Source organism: Passer montanus, unplaced genomic scaffold (genome assembly GCF_014805655.1).
Source record: "Passer montanus isolate IOZ18808 unplaced genomic scaffold, ASM1480565v1 scaffold9, whole genome shotgun sequence".
NCBI classification, from domain to species: Eukaryota; Metazoa; Chordata; class Aves; order Passeriformes; family Passeridae; genus Passer; species Passer montanus.
In genome coordinates this window covers 771,371-791,683 of record NW_024374367.1, presented here as the reverse complement: position 1 = coordinate 791,683, position 20,313 = coordinate 771,371, and the positions used below count along the sequence as shown (strand labels likewise).

General features: G+C 43.1%; 1 protein-coding gene across 12 annotated transcripts in view; it reads left to right on the top strand.

Moving 5' to 3' along the window:
- The window catches only part of DOCK3 (dedicator of cytokinesis 3), a 187,856-nt gene extending 171,096 nt beyond the window's left edge, over nucleotides 1-16,760 (top strand). For 4 of the 12 annotated variants that reach the window (XM_039734176.1, XM_039734175.1, XM_039734174.1 and 1 more), the window contains 8 exons: nucleotides 500-635; nucleotides 1,181-1,262; nucleotides 3,141-3,293; nucleotides 6,655-6,773; nucleotides 7,690-7,777; nucleotides 11,079-11,201; nucleotides 11,744-11,826; nucleotides 12,280-16,760. In XM_039734176.1, the coding sequence (XP_039590110.1) occupies nucleotides 500-635; nucleotides 1,181-1,262; nucleotides 3,141-3,293; nucleotides 6,655-6,773; nucleotides 7,690-7,777; nucleotides 11,079-11,201; nucleotides 11,744-11,826; nucleotides 12,280-12,786 (1,291 nt within the window). In that variant the 3' untranslated portion in view covers nucleotides 12,787-16,760. The remainder of the gene's footprint in view (nucleotides 1-499; nucleotides 636-1,180; nucleotides 1,263-3,140; nucleotides 3,294-6,654; nucleotides 6,774-7,689; nucleotides 7,778-11,078; nucleotides 11,202-11,743; nucleotides 11,827-12,279) is intronic. The other 8 variants (XM_039734182.1, XM_039734178.1, XM_039734181.1 and 5 more) reach the window with 6 other exon arrangements.
- Nucleotides 16,761-20,313: the final 3,553 nt, after the last annotated feature.

Genomic DNA, 20,313 nt, shown 5'->3' with positions numbered 1-20,313 from the left:
TGCACACCAGCTGGGCTGTATCAACTCACTGTCAGCTCCAAAATTGCCTTCAACTGTAATGCTGAGGCCCAATGCATGCAATAAGGAAAACTGGATTTTGACCTGTGTGTCTTGTCCTTGGATTCCTTTGGAATGTTATTTTTAAGCTGCTCCCACTCATCTTAGCATTAAAAATGTGAGTGGTTTCAGTGTGTTCTGTTATGAACAAAACAAACATGTACCCAAGGTCATGATGTGACATTACCCTGGGTTAGGGTTCTGAAATTCAACATCCTATGTACTATTCTGTTTTACCTGTAATCTTCTTGTCACCTCTTTCATATTTACCCACATTTATGGACTTGTTTGAGCTTTTTTGGCCTTTTCAAAAGTGTTTGACATCTAGAGGTGACCTAAAGCAGCAGGTAACTGCAGGTACTTACTGGTTGGGAAAAAAATCAGGCTTCACAAACAGGTTTAAAAAATAATTTTGCCCTTATTCTGTCTGTTTTTTTTCCAGCCCACTGAACATGCTTGGTTCAGTCCGACACTCCTCGTCCTCTCTGTCGTCACACACCTCGAGTGAAACAGGAAACCTGGTTATCCTGACAGACAGCTCTGTGGGGGAGACTGCTGAGGATATGTACCACATGCAGGTACAGCTCCAGCACAGCCAGCAGCAGTGGCTGGGAACAGCACAGAACATCTTCCAGAGGGTTTTGCTTAGGAGCAGTACACTTTACCTGTGCACATGCTTGGATCTGTCTGTGATATTTTTTTCAAAGAGCTGAATAGGTAGAATCTAACATTGTTCAAGAAATATGACAGCAACTCACTAGATTAACTTCGTGAAGAAATCTCCTGTGTTTGTGCTGTGGTACTGCAGTCCAAGGTCACCCTGCTGCTTTCAGAAAGTGAGATTTTTGTCCCATTTTGTTTACCTGCCCTGTTGAACACGTGCAGTTAGTGCTGCTCTTGGTTTGGGGAGGTGGAACAAGTCCCACAGTCCTGAGTGCAGGTTAGCAGCGGCCTGCACTGAACCTGGGCAGAGGCTGCCCTGGCTCATCCAAGGCAGGTAAATCCCTAAGGCACTGATGTGCTCAGGTCTCTTTCAATGGTTTCTCTGCCTTCTGCAGCTTGTTTTCCTAAGCCCAGGTACCAAGGCTCAGTCACCAATGCCCCTGTTTTATCCTCATCCTAGGCTAGTCCTTCCACCTCCAGCCTGAGCTCCACTCACTCAGCACCATCCCAGATGATCAACTCTGCCCCTTCCAGTGCTCGAGGTAAGCATGGACAGGCCCTGATGGGGGGGCACCTGCAGGGCTTCCCTAAACCTGGCAGCCTCGCTGACTTACAGGTGAAACACCACTACATTGACACGTAACACTGTTTCTCTTTTGGACATGTAAATACCTCTTCAATACTTGTTCTTTACAAATGGTTTAATTCCCCATTTAAGCTTTTTTTCATCCATATATCAAATGTATCTCTAATACGTGCTGGTTTCAGGCGGTTGAATTTCATAATGATTTCCATTGTTCCACCACAAAATTGTGGCAGGCAGTCTAGAGGAAAACAAGAATAGTCCTCGCTATAGTACTTAAAAGAGAGATCATGAAGACAAAGGCAAAGAAATAATTTTACAAGCTTAAAGAAATTATGACAAAAAAGGACTTGAGGCAGTTTAGCAGAAACATATGTATACAAAAGTAGATGTATAGGAAGAATGTTGAAAGATACAAATTTTAAATAATGGAGATAAAGAAGGGCTTCCCTGCTGGGAAATTCTTGAAGAAAGGAAAAATATAAAAGCAGACTCTGGGGGTACTCATATTGCCTTTGTGTTACAGTAGCTGGTCTTGATATTGCTAATTATTTTCTTCCCCAGCTGAAGCAAAACCACTCCATGTGATCTCCTGACTTTCCTAACTTCTCTTAAAGGTTTTCGGTTTTTTCCTCTCATTTTGGGTTCTCAGTTGCAGGTTCTACACCTCTTTTCACAGGTATCTGAAGAAGGTGTCCAAGATATAGTCAGAGATAAAGGCTGATATTTAAATCTTACCACCTTTTCCATACAGGGGTATTCTGTGTCTCCTGATGGAGAGGGAATATGGAGAAGAGCCCTTTCTGTCAAGCAGTCTTGGGGCTTTTTTGCTCCATCTGTCAGTAAAATCCTAATTGACTGGCTGTTGTTATGACACAGATGCAGCAAGGTGATTTAATTGAGGGATCAGATGGAGTAGAAAGGTGAGAAGTGAACATCTTCAAATATAGGCAAATAGCTTCACTAATTACCAGGGACTGGAAGGAAAATCATGGCAAACAGTAACCAGGTGAAACCAGAATAAGAGGAGAGGGCAGATGGAACTGAGGAGAGGGTATCATGTCAGGAAGACGTCCCTAAGCGGATGTGCCTCAGCTGGCATGGGAATCTTTGGGGGGATCTGAAGACTTTGCTGCTGTACCGTTTCACACTGTTTTCCACTTTAGAAGTCCAGTGACAGGCTCACAGTGACAGGCTGTGGCAGGCTGTGACAGTCTTTCTGAGCCTGATGACTGCAAAGCATCACCAGCTTCCCTCTTTACGGTATTATTCACTGTTGCTTGGAAACCAACGTGATGAATGCTCCAAAGGGTCTGGGCTGCTGGGTGAGCCAACAGCACCTCCCAGGGATGGGACCCAGACAGATCTCAAATGGGAAACAGTAAGAGAAGTAATGAGTTTGAAAAATACTTATATAGCCTGTGATATGACATTTCTTCTATGCTGCTCTGTCCACTGTTAAATTAGGTGAGCACAGCATTCAGACATTACCCACTCATGGGATTTCACTTCTAGTAAGGTCTCAGGTGCAATCTGTGTTTCCCAGTGTGCCAGTCACTGTCCTGGTTATTACAACAGTGCTGTTGGAAATGGAGCTCTTCCTAATGAGAAAAAGCCCTTACACTTAAATTCCACTGTGGTAATGCAGCTGTGTTCTCCTTGGTGATTCTTCCTTTTATTTTGTTTTTTAACTGGGTGAATTTGATGCTTGTGAAAATGAGACCAGTATCACTGGCTGGAGCAAGGTACTTCACAGATGTGACATGCAGCTCTGCCAATGCACCTCTATCCTTTTTTTTCTTTTTTTTGGTATTTATTTATATTCTTTTTAATTTAGCGCTGGTGAAAGGTGCTGGATTGACACCACTGGAGGCTGAAGCCCTCTATTTACCCACAGAGCAGATACAGCATGGGCGGCAGCTGTGCAAGTTCCCCCACGCTGCCCCCACCCATGTGCCTCATCTCTGTCCTGGAGGGACCACCTCTAGAGGTGAGAGGATAGTTCAGTCTCCATGACCCATCCAACCCCTGGCCTTTCTGCTGAGACTGCCAACAAAGCTACGAGAGTCACGATGCTGCAGCTGAACACTTGTCAGATGGGAAGTGGACAAAGGCCAACAATTTATTTCATAAAGGCCATCTAAATTTATCAACTTAGCATCTTTGTCACCTGTGGCTTTAACCTGAGCATGGTTGGATAGGATTTCTAGGGTTTAGCCTGATTTTTAAATGCTTCTGTCATTTATTCAAATGACAATGCAGGTACTCAGACCACTTTCTCTGTCTTACTGCAGAGTCCTTTCCTGAGGAGATGGGTATCTTTATAACAAATTAGTTCCATCAGTGACCAAAGGAAGCCATGGCCTTTTGTATTAAGAATCCAGGAGGAATTTAAATTGTTCTCCCCTTCAAAAAAAATTACCCTTTTATGAATCTTTAAAATAGGTGATTATTTGGCTTGCCCAAAGAAAGTAACTAAGCTATTAATGTATAAAGAATTTTTAAAGGATAGTCATCATGAAAGTTGATCAAAGATTTGATTTTATCAATGAACTGCAGATTAAGGCATCAAAATTTACACTAATTGTAATCTATACAAGTTACAGCAGAAGGCTGAGATAGAACTGAACTCAGAATACTGCAAGAATTTGCTAATTATGTGCTAATAATAGACATTAGCAGTTACTCATTATTACAAGTATGTATCTCTCAGTTTTCACCTGGCTTGACCCCTGAGTAGTTTCTTCCCTGTCAGGGAAGCACCACTGTTGTGTAAAAGGTCAGCAGGAAATTCATTCAGTTTGGCTTCATTTGAGGTGGCTCATGAGGCACTGCTGAACTTCACTGCAGTTAGAAGATTACACAAGCCAGGGTTCAGAAAGCAAGAAACTGTAACTCAAAATGGCCTGGAAAGAGCTACGAGTGAGTTAGGGTTTGTCAGTAATTTAATTTAAAATAAGTTAGGACTCCTCCAAAGCACTCAAAAAGCAATTCCCACATGACACTTGACTGGCCTCTAAAGGCATCCCTACTGCTTCCTGGACACTGTCCCTTGTTAAGGTGTAGAAAATGAGTCCTGGTGTCTTACTCAGCACTTTGCAAGAATACATGTACTTACATTAAAACTTCCTTTTTAAATAAAAAAATTACAATTTGGCGCAGGAGCAAACTTTTCATAACCATAATAAAAATTATGAATCAGGAGAAAAGATTCAATGAGTTTTGAGTTTACATTAACATTCAGTTTATTACTTAAAATTAATACCTGTCACAAGTGGATTAACATATTTATAATTTAAAAAAGCAAAACTATCTCTGGCTTTAGCACAGGTTTTCCTTTCTCATTAGAAAGTACCTACAGTGCTGCACACATCAAGTGCACCAAGCTACATGCTAAAAGGAGTAAGCCCTGACACATGCTGCAGCATTTATTATGGCCACTGTCTGCTCTGGAAGCTTTAGAAGCTTTTTTTGACTTTGCTGTTTAAGTTTTGCCAGTCCCTGAAAGAAGCTGTGGTTATTGTGCTCTCTATCTGTCCAAAGCAGCAATACTTAAATTTTGTTTGCAGACTGGACACTTGGCATAATCTGTTGCCATTTTTATAGCTATAGTTAATGACAAATTTAGGGTAGCAGTTTTTTAAACTACACTCTGCCAGCACATGTGGGATTTTTCAGGTCCTGCAGTCCAAGGTCTTTTGACACTGTAATCCCATATAAACTGACAGCAGTAGAGGTGGTTTGATCTTTGACATAAAAAAGCAAGGATGACAAGATAAATAAAAAGGAGAAAGTTTGCAGTGTAGGTTGTGCTGTGCTGTAGTTCTGGGCACACCTAAAAGTTCAGCATCTTAACATCTGTCCTGCAGAACAGGACTACCTGTGACCTGTGAGGAAAAGACTCAGCACAAAGCGTTAACACCGTGTTCTCCAAGCTAATGTTGTACATAAAAGCAAAGAATGTCGTCTAATTATGTTTCTGTTCTATGTCTGGGGAGAAAATGGGTTCGGGACTAGAATGCAGATACTCTGCTACTGTTCATGTCAGAGTGGGGGTGTAGATTAATCTGGGATCTGGCCCCCCCCCTGAAATGTTGCAATTGTAGGACTTTATCCTGCATTCTGCTGGACACATTGTTCCTTCCACTGTGTGCTGAATATTAGTCCCCAAAACTGCATGTTTGCTTTTGCTGGGGTAAAAGCTGCATCAACCAGCACCAATGCCTTTGCTCATATGTTGGAGTGCTGTCCAGGTAATGTGTGTGGTTGTGGAAGTTTGCCAGAGGGGGCATGTATTCCCCAAAGCCGGCATGGCTCTGTAATGCGCTGTGTGCTGCCATCTGTTCAGTGCGTGTCTGTGACGCAATCAAACAATCAGTGCAAATTACAGCTCACTTCAGCAGCTTCACAACATCAATCCTGCCTGATATTGTGCATCCCAAGGGTTGCGTGTATCAGTAGTGTCAGACTTTAGGAAGTCACTAATGAGAATCATTCTTCAGGCAAATCCACTGTCAGCTGTTGCACACCAGAAGGTGTATTGTTATGTGGCACTCATCTTGACGGACATGAGTCCCAAGTAATTCCACCTGCCAGGAAGCTGTTACATGAAATACCCCAATACCTTAAATGACCACTATACAGATAACTAATAGATAAATCAAACTTATTATTCCTACTATAAAAGTCTAGGCATTGGTAAATGTCTGGTGTCATCCAAGGGCTCAGTACAGCAACACTATAGTAATCATCATTACAGCAGCATTGTAAGCAAAGTGCCTCTCACATTTATAGAATATGCTATTTATTGTTGGGGTTGGTTTGCTTTAACAAGAGGAAGCTGACCAATTAAATGGCAACACTTACCTCTATCCAGAACCAAGGAATAAAGTATTTTCCTATAGATTTCTGCTTTAACTGAATGGTGTATCTCAAGCTTTTATCCTTTTCTCTCACATTCAGTCCTAAAATTAACAATTTTATGGCATTTCTGTAACTCTACAATACTTAATGGGGCAAGGGAGCATTAGGCACAGCCACAGCTGATTCCACACAGTGCCCACTTTTTTATGGTTGAAAGGAAGCACTTTGCAACATACAACTAGGGACACACACATCTTACACGCCCTACGTGGTATGTCCTTAATTGCATACAAGAAGCCAGTTCCTCCTCCATCCTCGTGCTATGCACCACCAACAGTCAGCTGCTTAGTGGGCTCGGCACCGTGTTTCCCTGAGTCCTGTGAGCTCGTGTGTCCGAGCCAAGTGCACAGGAGGACTGAGATCCCTGGGCATGCAGAGACATGGCTGTTGTTTGTCCCGTGTACGTGATTTTTCTCACTTGTTTACAGGCTCTCCCTCTCTACCAGATAAGTACCGCCACTCTCGGGAGATGATGATGCTGCTGCCAGCGCACCGGGACCGACCGAGCAGCGCCATGTACCCCGCAGCCATCATGGAAAACGGACAGGTAGCACCTCTGAGCTCTTCTGTGTCACTTCAACCACCTCAAACTGAGGCTGTACTTTTGCTGGCTTTGACCACCTTAAAGCTTTCTTGTTTATTTTTGGAAAGCACAGCAACTTAGGATCATTTTCAGAGGTGAAGCAGAACTTTCCCTATTAGTCCACCCCTGGAGACACTCACTGTGGCAGTTGATTGATACAAACTGTAGTGGCTGTTAAAAGAGCAGACACGTCCTGTGAAAATGGACTCACTCCCCAACTTCATCCTGTGAGCCCTGGTCCACTGCAAATAGTCATACCATTTTCTTTATTTGTTTAGAACCATGGCCATCCATCCTGCAGTCTAACCTCCAAGTTTATTCTAAATAACTTTATGATTTCCAGAGGTATCAAAAACCATGAGAGGCTGAAATAATATACTGATACATGTTTTTTAAAAAATTCTGTGCCCTAATTTCACTGGACAAATTGAGAAGTGTTCCTACATGTAAGCATTTAAATCTCACCCTGGCCTGCGCTTTTGAAAGGAATCTCCTGATCCTGCCCACTTACCACACTTGCATTGGAGAGCTTCTCAAAGCATGCAAAATCAATGTTCAAACAAAACCAAAGATAGGCTTTAGAGGGAAAACATTGTATTCCAGCTGCTAATGGGCACAAGGCCAGGCTAGAGCTAGTCTGAAATCACTCCCCCAGAGAGCAGGAACTGTGGGCCCTCAGCACACTTACACCCCAGAGATCCACTCACCTTGCACTGCACTACCTGCCAAGGTAGGCACAGCTTGAGGTTCCCAGGGAATCTTTAGTTTAAAAACTTCTTTGCTAAAAAAAAGGAACAGAAAGTCCCCATGTTGCCCCAGCTGGTCTGCAACCTTTTTTAATTTTTTTTAACTCTTCTTTGCTAACTCTCTTCTCTCTTAGCCTCCAAATTTCCAGCGCGCCTTGATCCAGCAAATGATTGGACCCTGCAAACCTTGCAGTGATCCCAACCTGTCTGTGGCTGAGAAAGGTACTCCTCTTCCTCTGCAGCATGCATGCTTGCTAGCTAAAATATTATTCTTCTGGTCATGCTACAGCAAGTAACAAATGGGCTTCTACATTTCCTGGCGGAGTGCATTTCTCTCACACTTTTCTAATTAACAGTTTAATTAACTGGGCTTTCTGCCAACCTACCATCATTTCAGAGCCTTCACAGTAGGGTGGGGTGGCACAGACCTCCCTATTTCTGAGTTTAGAATTTTGTTATTGAAACAATTCCTGCAGCCTTTGTCAAGCAAACTTGCAAAGCAGCAAATGAGAAGTTATCTAAGAACAGCCCAAGACTGGGACTATATTTTTTACTCATGAGTTATACTGCTTTTTAATACACACGTATTGCTCAAAATACAAACATTTCTCGTAATCTCTCTCTGAGGTAGTTTTATATTTATTTATCATATAGCAATATATGCTTTTTTGACTCATTCTTTTGAAAAAGAAACAGGCAGAGTCCCTGCAGGGGGAAAAAAACTGAAAGAGGAGAAAGAATTTGTTTGGTGTAAGAGAAAAGGAGCAGCTTGGGAAGGAGGTGCCATGGACAAAATGATGGGCTCAAAAATGATCTGAAAGGCAGCATTCTGAAAAAGCAGAAGAGAGCAAAATTCCTGAATCAAAATCTAAGACAAGGAGGCTGCTTAAGCAAGCAACAGTCATGTATTGCTGGGGAAAATGGTATCTTTTAAAGATTTTTAAGGCCAGGAAAGACCACTGCTACTATCTAGTCTGACCTACATCGCACACTCAGATTTTTATCTCTTTTTATTTCAGTAGCTGTGCCAGAACTAAACTGTACCTTAAAAAAAAATCCAAATTTTATTTTAGAATTTCTAATAAATCAGAATCCCCTAGTTCAACACAAGTGGCCCAGATTGAAACCAAACACCAGTTCTGAATAAATGGCAGAATGATGACTTGGTGACAATAATGAGTGATGACAAGAGAGTTCAGATGGGGAGTCAGGGATTAAGAGCTCCATCCATGTTAGTCTGAACAAAACATATAACAGAGATGGTGAGATCTTTGTACTGGACAGGAGAAAGATCTGAAAAAGAAGGCAGATAAATACTTATTGTCTGTCTAGGAAAAAATACTTGAATTTGTATCTGTGGGTGATATTATGCAGGGGTGTGGTATTCAGTGCCAGGAGACCAAAGACAGAATCCCTAAGAAGCCACCAAAGACACAGGTGATCTTCAGTGGGGATGGTGAGGCAGGAATCCCAGCTCTGGTGCCTGGCTGGTGGCAAAATGCATTCCAGGTGCTGCTGGCAGGCCTGAAGCTCAGCATCCTATGTAGCTGGGATGCCATCTGCCCTGGTTTTGTGAGCAGTCAGGGCCTGACTTCCCCCACCCCTCCTGGCCGTGTCAGTTCTGTTTGGTAATTCCCAGTGACAGTGGTGACATCAGTCACCCGGGGCAGAATGGTTCAAATGCAGCCTCCCCACTAATTAAACTTGGCCACTGAACAGTCACAGAGAGAGACTTGGGCTAAGTCACAGCACTGGGACCTCCCAGCTTTGGTTCTTCCCTGAAGCATTTTGGCTAAAACACTGGTTTTACTGGGCAGCATAAACTCTTCAAAATCATCCCACCTTCTTCCAGCACTCCTAAATATTCAAAAGGCTATGAATGAGGGAACACTGAGAAAGCATAAATGGATTTTTCACTGGGCTACCATGTGTTCTTCACATTCTCATTCTGCATCTCAGTGTTTTAAAAAAACCCAAAACAACAAGCACAGCAATAGTTTTACAGGCCAAGCAAATCAGGTTTTCTCTCCTTTTCATTTGATGATGGGACATGGCAGGAGAGATGAGCAAGGCTGGCACTGCTGTTGCATCTTGTCCCTCTGTTTTAGCCTGTTGACACCAATTGCAGTAGTGCAAATTAGAGCACTCTGGCACGTGTACAGGGAAAATCCATCTGGAGCCACATTACTTCTATAGAGAGGTAGGCCCTGGTTTGAACCTGTTCTCTGTCAAGATTCTTCTTCATATGCCTTTCTCAGGTTCTCAGGCAGAGTCTCTCTTTAAAAAAAAATATTTACTTTTATATTTTTATGGGGTTTGTTCTGTCTTGTGAAGCTGTCACTTTGTGATCTTTTTTACTTTAGGGAATTTTAGGCCTTGGGGAGCCCGTGCTCATGCTAACTCATGAACTAGGGAGACAAAAAAAAATAAAAAAAGAGAAACCTTTCGAAGTCATTTTAGAAAGAAATGTACCAAGAATGGCTGCAGGCATTTTAATTAAGGAGAAATCCTCTTCAGATGTCAAACTCCATGTTTATTTCTCCAGGCTTCCATTTTGCAAACTGAAGATGGAAAAAGCTATTTTTATCTCAGTTTTCTTTGACAAGCTCAATTAATTACTTTTTTTCTTTCTTTGCTAATCTGAAGCAGTTGCAGTTGACTATTTGTTTTTAAATAAACATACAACTATTGTATGTCTCTTCTCAGAATAAATCAAGTCTTGTTTGGAAGAAAGGTGCATTTTAATAATGTTCAAGGTTGACAGAATTCTCAAGATCTTGAAAAAGGTTCATGTTCATGTCAAGAAGCAGCTTTTATTTTTATGAAAAACCAAGTCCATGAAGTTAATATTCACTGTCTGTTAAATGCAGCAAGCATTGCTCTCTCTATACTTCCTGATTCACAAAAGCTTGATCTCTTCAGGAGACTTGTAATACAAGGAGGCCAAACTGTTGTATTTAAATATTTTGTCATCAAAGCTCTTGATCAACTCTGTAGCTTAGTAAATTGGAGCTTTGAAGTAATTTCTTTTGCAACAGATTGAAACAGATTGAGGTATAATTTCCTTCATGTCCTTTATTCAGTCCTTACTGAGCCTGCAGTGCAGCCACAGACCATCCTGTGTTTCCAGAGGGTTTTGCCATGTTCCTTTGTCCCCACGCCCCACAAAGCAGGACAGCTCACACCTGAGATCCAGCCACCATTCCTATGGTGGGATTTCATTTTTACCTCCACACTGATTTGCAAAAATCCTGCCAGAGTCCTACTGCTCTTCAGATTTATTAGAAATGAGCCCAGGGCTGGAGGGGAGCTGAGCAGACTAACCCTGCAATCACCTAACTCTCCCATCCTTAACAAAGCATCTCTAAACTTAACCCTCTGTAGCCTTTCTGTGCTTTCAATCCTGCCATTCACTGAGTCCCTGGCTCTGTCCCTCTGCTGCTGAAGAGCACTCTGGAAAGCCAGTGCTGGCCCCACAGCTCCCTGTCCTGTTACCCGAGTTCCATGTGTTTCAATCCTTCAGCTGTGCCAGCAGCACCCAGTAGCTGGAGCCTGGACAGCGGAAGCCGGGAGGCGCTGCCGTTCCTGTCTGCCCACGCCGGGAGCGCCCTGGCCCCACCAGTGCCTCCCCGAAGCCTGCCCCATGGTAAGGACCTGCCCAGCAGGCCTGCTGCAAATCCTGCAGGTCACACACACACAAATCCACACCACCTAAAAGCTGACTGTAGCCTTTTCCCCCCACCCCTGTAAAAACAACCAGAAACAAAACCCCATTGTCTTTCTTTCCTGGTCTTCTAGGTTTTCAATTTTTTTTTCCAAATATTCAGATTCTTGCAGTCCTTAAGCAATATGGACTTTTGTGTACTTTGGGACAAGAATTAAGTGTGAAAGCGTCAAAGCTTGGTGTGGCTTCTTCCAATGACCAACTTTCGCAGTAATTTAAGCTTACAGAATGAAACTTCAAATGTTGATTGTTTAAGAGCCTGTTGCCTTGTCATGAGGTTCTCGATAATGGAGCAGTGAAACCTCTCTGCACTTAACTTCTCCTTAGCAGCCTGTGTGTGACAGATGCACTCCGCAGTATCCATCAGACAGGCAGCTCTAGGCTGGCATTACAGAGCTAAACCCAGCTCGGTGGCTGCAATGAAACAGCACAAGTCTGCATTTCTGACCCTTGTCTCGTTGCAGGACACTACTCACTGCACTTCGATGCCTTCCACCACCAGCTCAGTGATGCTCCTCCGGCCCTGCCCGCACGAACGTTGCGCAAGGTAATGGCAGGAGCACAACGGGCTCCTGGAAGGGATCTCCCCTTCTCTGCTCCCACCAAACAGCCTGTGAACACAGAAACACTATTTATAACACGCTAGTAAGGCACATGAGAAAACCCACTGAAAGCTCTTAACCTATTCCACAGCTGAATGCTATAGAAATAACACACAGGTTGTAGGTCCTTCCCTTTTCCTTTTTTGCACCATATGCTGTGATTTCAGCACCCTGATCATCACCTCAGCTACTATTTCTCTAACAGCTCTGGTGTTGTTGAGTGCACTTGTCTGCCCACAAGTAGCACTTCCATACATGTCAACCAATAATCCTTGACATTCTGAACATAAATGGAACTGTGCCATTGTTAACAACGCTGTCAAAACCTGAAATGGGGATCAACACACAAGATTGCCTCCTTTGTCAATTTTAACCTGGTTTTGTTTCTCTCCAAACAGTCCCCTCTTCATCCTATCCCTGCATCACCCACCAGTCCGCAGTCTGGTCTAGATGGCAGTAACTCCACTTTATCGGGCAGTGCCAGCAGTGGTGTCTCTTCCTTGAGCGAGAGCAATTTTGGACATTCTTCTGAACCACCTCCTCGCACAGACACCATGGATTCTGTGCCCAGCCAGGCCTGGAACACTGACGAAGATCTGGAGACACCCTACCTCCCTGTCAGGTACAGTCTCTCTGAGCCTGATGTCCTGGAGTCGCTCAAATCCCAGCCATGCCGAAGCCACTCTGCTCCAACTGGAGTCATTCCTCAGGACACCATGGACCCTCCTGCTTTGCCCCCCAAACCTTACCACTCCCGGCTGCCAAACATGGAGAACGAGGAGGGGATGATGATTGAAGATGACGACAAACACCGCCCGTTGCATCGTAAAGTGTCCCAACCAGTGAGTGGTGGAAAGGAAGAGCAGGCCAGGGTGGCATGGGAGCACGGCATCAGTGAGCAGTAGGGACAGCTCTGGTGTGCAGCTGGCATTGGCATTCCAGGTCTGGATACGACAGAGAGAGCGGGACTCGGAGAACAGCAAACCGATTTTCTACTGCCGCAAGGTTATGTCTGAAGCCCACAGAAGCAGTTGGGCCAGCATGGCAGGTTGCTGCTTTCCTTTTTAATTTCTTTTTACACCTTTCCGTTATGTTTTTTAACTTTCTGTGCAGTGGACAGTTTATTCCTTCTGCAGTTTCTTAACCACATCACACGGCATATGAGCCATAGAGACTTGCAGAAGATGAAAAATACAATTTTAAGTGGAGGGGAAAACGGGGGGAATGTGGCAAGTTGATTTGGAACCTGCTTTCCTCCCAGTTCTGAGACGCACATGAGTAGAAGCAGTTGCACTAGGGACATATTTCTTTGCTGTACAGAATTGAAAGCTCATTGCTGAAATCAGGGATTCTATGAACTGTCAGGCTGGAAGGTGCATGAGCTGCAGGCAGTGGAAAGATGGCAATTCTAAGAAGAAATTGGCTCTTTTGAGAGCAGGATTGTACATATCTGTGCAGTGATCTCCCTGCATTGGTTCATAGGTGCTGAGGCAATCTAAAGCAGTGCTGATGCACTGATCTCCAAGATATCATTTCCAACAAACTCTGCCTCCTTTGTTTTTTATGTACTGTTTCATTTCTTAAATTTTGCTTTCACTGGCTAAGCCAACCTGCTTTCTCATGGGAATCATGTTATTCATCTGTGCTACAGAACGAGAGGAGGTTGGTAGCTACTGGAGCTACAACCTCATTGTAGGCCTTTCCCATGCCCAGCTTTGGGCAGGCTGTTGACACCAGCATTTCTATTCCAGATTAAAACAAAACCAACCAAATTGAGTTTCTCATGCCACAAGCTGGTTGATGACCCAGCCAGTAAAGAAAAGGTGGCTTAAACACATCATATCCAACAATCCTTGCCTCAGGGCTGAACATCATAATTCTCACCAACTTCCATCACCCAGGAGCTGAGATTCATCCCTGTTAACTCCATATCCTCAGTCCCCTCCAACAACTCACTGCAGCTGGTGTGCAGAAAGAATCTCCATCTCAGAGCAGACAGAAAACACCAAGACTTGAGCAATGCCTGGTATCAAGTGTACACCCCAGAGTCAGGGACCTTAAAGGCAACCTGTAAAGAACAAGTGTTTGTTTCCTCTTTTGCTTCTTTAGAATGTGCAGTAAGAGCTGCTGCTCCTCTCTTCTGGAAGGTTGATTTCTTTTTCCTTTTGTCCTCAGGCAGCAATACACCCTTTCCCCATCCCATATTTTTTATTAATAAGCCCTTGAAAGGGCTGAGGAACATTGTGGGGGAACCAAGCCACACCACACAAACCAGAACTGTGCAGAGCTGAAGACAGTTCAGGTCTATGAACCCAAAACCTTTTAATCAGTACTTGCACAGTTCAGGAAAAAAGTATCTGTGGGTAATATTGTTCTTTACAAAGAAAATATCTTGGTTCTAAGAAACCTTTTATTCCTGTTTTCACACTGATCAAGAAATTTTCAATCAAAATAGTATCAAATATTTAATGGTTTTGGATGAACACGCCACCTTCCTTTCCCTTGCCATACCCACACACATTTTAGCCTTCCTTATAACCCTTTCACCTGCAGACTGCAAAGCACACTCCGTAGGATGGAAACAGCCCTCCCTCTTTCCTACTGCTGAAAAATTGAAGCACTTTCAAGTAAGACCTCCACCACATAAATTAGTGCCAGAAACAGGAGCAGCACCCAACTTCCATCTTGAATTCCTGCCTAACTGCTCTGTTTCTCCTGCTAAAAACATCATAAAGAAGCAAAAAAGGATTATTATAAATCTTTTACAGGTCACCTTTAGCACTACCTCTAAATACAGTGACTGGGCAGAGTACATGGTTTCTGAACTGGCTAAGGATGGTCTGGCTGTATAAAGTCTGGACTCAGCAGTTGTATGAAGGGGACTTTTAAGAGGATTTGTTTGTTTTCTTTCTCAAGCTCTAGCCCATGCAAAACTACTAAGTTATAGATTTGTTTCTTAAATGGCCTATTTGGCTGGAACAAAGTCTCTCTTGCTTCCTCTATTTTGTTACTAACACAGGCTGCTTGTAATCATTATATCCTTCACAATTTAAACAATGAAAATAAAATCTGGCCTATAGTGGATGTTTCATCGTTAGCAGGAAGGAGAGTTTTCCAATGCTAGGATAGTCTTCATTGTTAACAAACCAAGCTGGATCTCTGGTATAGAACAAATGCAGGAAAACAACTGATGTTTTCAGTAAAGGTAAGTCAAGGTAATTCCTTAGAAAAGGGTGAAATGTTTTCACATATGCTATTCTCCAATCCCACTGAGACTCTTCCAGTGAAGTTCTTAAAAAGAACTAAGTTTTAATTCCATTTCCCTTGCCCCAGTTTCTTTTTTTTCCTGGCAGCAAGACTAAAAGTAGTAAATGTAGTGACTTACCAAGCTTCCTTAATGTGAAAAACCAGCAGGTCTTGCAAATAAAACTTTGCATAACCAAGAATGCAATTACCATGGGACTGAGTCCCAGGCAGCTGGAAAACCTGCCCACCAGATCTCTAATCAGTCACAGAAAATGCATCCTCCTGCTCTGATTAGAGACCTGCTACAACAGCAGTGAGTCCATTTGGGGAGTCTGGCTTTCCTATGTATTTGCAAGAGTTCAAAGATCAATCAGGTGATGTGTACAAATACCTAATACATGGCAGGTCCACATAAAGAAGGGTGGGATGAATTGCTGAGTTTACCAAATTTAAGCCTCTCTGGAGTTAAATTTCTGTTATTGTTCTGATGTCTACCAAGTATTCTGTCTCCCTTTTCAGTGTCTGCCTTAAAGGGAGCAGAAGATAGAAAGACTATTATTGAGATTTTGTGAATCTTGGAACTAATATTGCCTGGAACTACTATTTCTCTGTAGGGTGAGGTGTCTTTTAGCATAGTACAACTCCAACGTCGAGCTCAGTCCTGGAGTAGGTGGAAGCAACAGCAGTTGTTGCACTTGCCCAACAGGATTTGAAGATTCCTTGTATAAACCACAGCAACAGGATGTTTTGAACAGGACCTTGACATTCTATACCTAACTCTAATTCAAACCTCAGTGTACTTGCTTTCATTGGGTTTTCTTTGCATAAGAAAATAGCATGTGCATTCCTGAGAAAATTGGTGGAATTCTGCTATAAATCTCTCCATCATCAGTGTACCTGCTGGCCCCATCTGAAACAAAATTGAGAAGGAGCTACAGTGGTAGAAGAAAAGCAATTAAAACAATTTCTCTGAATCCTATGTTTTTTTTCCCAATAGTTGGGTTGGTTTTATTGCTGTATGCAAGACTCAGATCCTTTTTCGTATTTTCCTCTTTGGTTTTTAGCTTACTTACCCTTTTTTAGGTAAGGGATATTGCATATCCCTTCTAAGGAGTATCAGCCAAAACTGGGGAGGCTGGAGAGAGCAAGAGCCTTTGGGAAACAAATTATGTGATATTTAAAATTTCCTCTGGTCATGCTTCTTTGTAAATACCCCCATTTGAATGCTGTGTATTTGTACAGGAAATTGAGCAAAAAATGTATAGATTGTGATGTCTGACTGGTATTCTGCCCTGTAAATGTGTTTTTAACCTCTGGCATTCTGTGCTTATTTAAAAAAAAAGGCGAAAACCTCTAACCACTTCTCTTTTGTGTATTCATGTTTAAAATAAAATGAAAACAGCTATCTTATCTATAATGGAAATCAAATTCAAAAGGAAAAAATTAATTTGTACAAGTGTCCTAAAGGTACTTCATTGTATATATTGTGATAGCATGTTTCCAGAACCAACAAATAAGTGGTGTGAATTTTAGATGTAAATATCTGCCGTTTGTTTTGGGTTCCTTTCCCTTACCCATTCACTCGACTGCTGTGATGTGGAATTAAAGATTAATACCTGACATTAAAACAGTACAGCTGTATGGTCATTGCTGTCCTTGAGGCAGGGCTATCCTCAGGCTGCTCCAAACCCTCACAAGAGACAAGGAAGAGCCCTCACTTCCCACCTTTGTGTGAATGAGAAAAATGGGGGCAACCTAAAGGACTTTGTGTGTGGTGAGGGAATGGCTTCCATGTTTAATTGTTATTTAATATCAACTTCTTGAAGCAAGCAGCAGGTACAGCCCCCTCCTGGGCTAGTCAGGTACATGGGCACTTGCAACAGCCCCAGGCACAGTTTTGGGGCAATACTCTCAGAGAAAGCTCTCCCCTAGGCCAGCAGTGGAGTGGCTGGGGGCCACTTCCTTATCAGCTGGGGTTAAACCACCACTGCCTCACTGTCTAAAAGACTGCTACTCTTTTATTGCAATTGTACTTAGATACTGATCATTTTAACAGAATAGCTGTGAAAGACATGTAGGAACACAGGATTTGGGAACTGAGAGCTATGGTGACTTCTACAGGCTCCTAATCTCAAATTTTCTTCCATTACCACTAATAAACCAGGTCATTGTACAGGAGACCAAATAACTCATTTAAAGTCTTGACAAACCAACAAAAAAACTTTGAAACCAAAAGACATTTAGCAGCAAGTCTGAGTCTTCAGGTGGCCCCAGGATGTACGAGGACTGCCAAGGCACCCTTGACACACACCAGATACAAATACTGAGAAGAGAAACTGTAACAGAGTACTGAAGTCTGTATCAGTCATAGAATAGAACCATGGAGTCATTCCGGTTGGAAAAGACCTCCCAGATCTTCAACCAAATACCACTCTGCCCTCTAAACCATATTGTGAAGTGCCATATCCACGTGGTTTTTGAACACTTCCAGGGATGGTGACTCCACCATTTCTCTGGGCAACCTCTTCCAGGGCTTAACCATCCTTTCAGTGAAGAAATTTTTCCTAATATCCAACCTGAACCTTCTCTGACACAACTTGGGGCCATTTCCTCTCCTCTTGTCCCTTGTCCCCTGGGAGAAAAGGCTGACCCACACCTGGCTACAACCTTCCAGGCAGCTGTAAAGAGTGATAAGACCTCCAGCCTCAACACCTTATATCCTCAGCCACTCCTGCTAGGACTTATGTTCCCAACCCTTCACCCTGTCTTCAATCAGACCCTTTGAGAGTGTTTTCAAGCCAGCTTATTAAATCTTAGTTAAGTATTTTTTATTTGGACAAAAAGTATTTATTAACCAAGCACAGGTAATAAAAACTGTGTTTTGGCACAACAAAAGATTTAAACAAGAGTTTTAAAAATGCTCTAGTTTCTGTTAAATCCAACAGAACAATTTTTTTTCAGTGCAAGTCCAATACTTTATTTAAGCTGCCACTAGTCAGATTGAAATCTAAATCCCATGTCCAAATACCTCTTATCTAAATAAGAAAACTTCAGCACAGTTTCAAAATATGACTTGTCTGACTCAGTATGAATTTCATTACAAAGCTGATAAGAGGAGAAATTAAACCTCTAGAAATGACTCTAACCTGGCAGATGAAAGATTCAGCCTTCTACACCCTATGCATAAATGTGCCTCCATCTCTGGATGACTCTTAACAAGCCATGGACACAAACACAGCTCACAAGGCACAGCTCCAAGCTCAGGTGTCTTAAGAGAAGGTTCAAACACCATTTCTCTCTTTTGATGGCCTTTACTGTCAATCCCACACAAATTAACCCCAAATTTGGAACAGTAGATCTATCACACTGCATCTTCTGTTCAGCATTCATTCACAGCAATATTGCATCACCTCTCCCCAAGCTGTTTCCTGTCCCCCTGACAGAACTCACTTCTCTGTCCTCACAGCCCAAGCCCAGGCTGACCCTTCATCCCTCGCCGTGGCTGTAAGAGCTTTGTGTTCTCACACAGCCCCACAGCTGCCAGGAACAGCCTCTGCTTCCCTGCACTTCCCAACGACCCCAATCCCCACAGATCCACTGAGCCAAATTCACTCTCCTGCCCACTCCACTGGCTGGCTAGCCCAGAGCAGAGAAGGTTCCATGCAGACCTAGAGCACCTCCCAGTGCCTAAAGGCATTCCAAAAGAGCGGGAGAGGGACTTTGGACAAGGCTCCAGAGTGATGAGGACAGGGGGGACCAGCTTCACACTGACAAAGCCCAGGGCTGGACTGGATACTGGGAAGAAACAACAGTGAGGACCAGCACAAGCTCTCCATCACCAGCTCTCAGCCAGGACAAACCCCTAATGCTTCACAGAAACGGGGCCTGGAGGGTGGTGGAACAAACAGAGCCCCAAAAACCCCACCATGGATCAAGAAGAAGCACAAAGTAAAATGCAAGGAATCCATTCTAGCTGCTGAAACAAACTGTAAATAAAAAGAACAAAAAAAACCAAAACACCAAAGGAGTCCTTGTTCTTCCTCAGACCCATCTGAGGATCCCACATTGAAATACAGAGGCTCATTTCCCAATCCAAAACCAAGTGATTTTATTAATCACTTGTCTCCTGTTCCACAAAAATGTGTAAAGTTCCTACTTTGAAGATGTTTCATAACTGCACTATTTTGGCAGGTAAACTCTGTCCTTATTATGACCTTCCTAAAGTCTCCTAATTCCAAATTTAAGCTCTATTCACACCTAATTACGAAGCCACTGCATCTCACAGCTCTTTTGGCCACTATCCTGATAAGAAACAAGGGCACTTCAAGCCACCACTTCTCTGCACAGCTAAGTGACTTTAGTGGGCAACGAGCATAATTTTTAAAAAGCCAATAATCTTCCTAAAGTATACTAATATTGAGCAATTCTGTAAATCATTATGGACTGACTTAATAATATTTATATTGATCTTAATAACCACATTTGGAGAGATAAAAAGATCCAGAAATGTGCAAAACCACGTCTCCTAATAAACACACGATGTACTCTCACTGGTAATTAATGCCCTAATTACTGCTCACCTGCAGTGACCTTTCCTGAACCAGGTGCTCCTCCTCCCCACACTGCCTGTCTCACCTCGTCAGCTTCTCACTTGCACCTGATGATCTGCAAGGAAATCCTGATTAGGCACTGCCCCACCAGGCTGCAGCAAGAGCCTGCCTGTGCAGGAGAGCTCACGGAGCTCCCTTGTGATGGCGCAGGGCTGTGTGACTTTGCCTCTCCTTCCTTCACTGGATACAGTTACACACAAAGCAGCGGGTGTGCTCCTCTGCCAACTTCAAGGGAATTTCAGTTAAAAACTTACAGTGATGGGGGTTGTTGAAGGTAGTTAACAGCACAAACTATGAGGACTTTTGGAACAGAATAAAAATATTCTGAGTTGGAAAAGACCCACAAGGATCACCAAAGTCCAACTCATAGCCCCAGCACCAGACAACCCCAAGAATCCTCCTATGTGACTGAGCAAAAGGTGACAGGCCCGGCAGCTAGGATATTAAGTTGGAATTAAACAAAAAAATTTCGTTCTGCAAAAACACCCACACAAGAAGCCAGAAACAAGTGCACAGGTCGCTATTTTGACCTCTCAGCTGTCCCTCCTCAAAGCATCCAGTCCTGGTACCTCACAG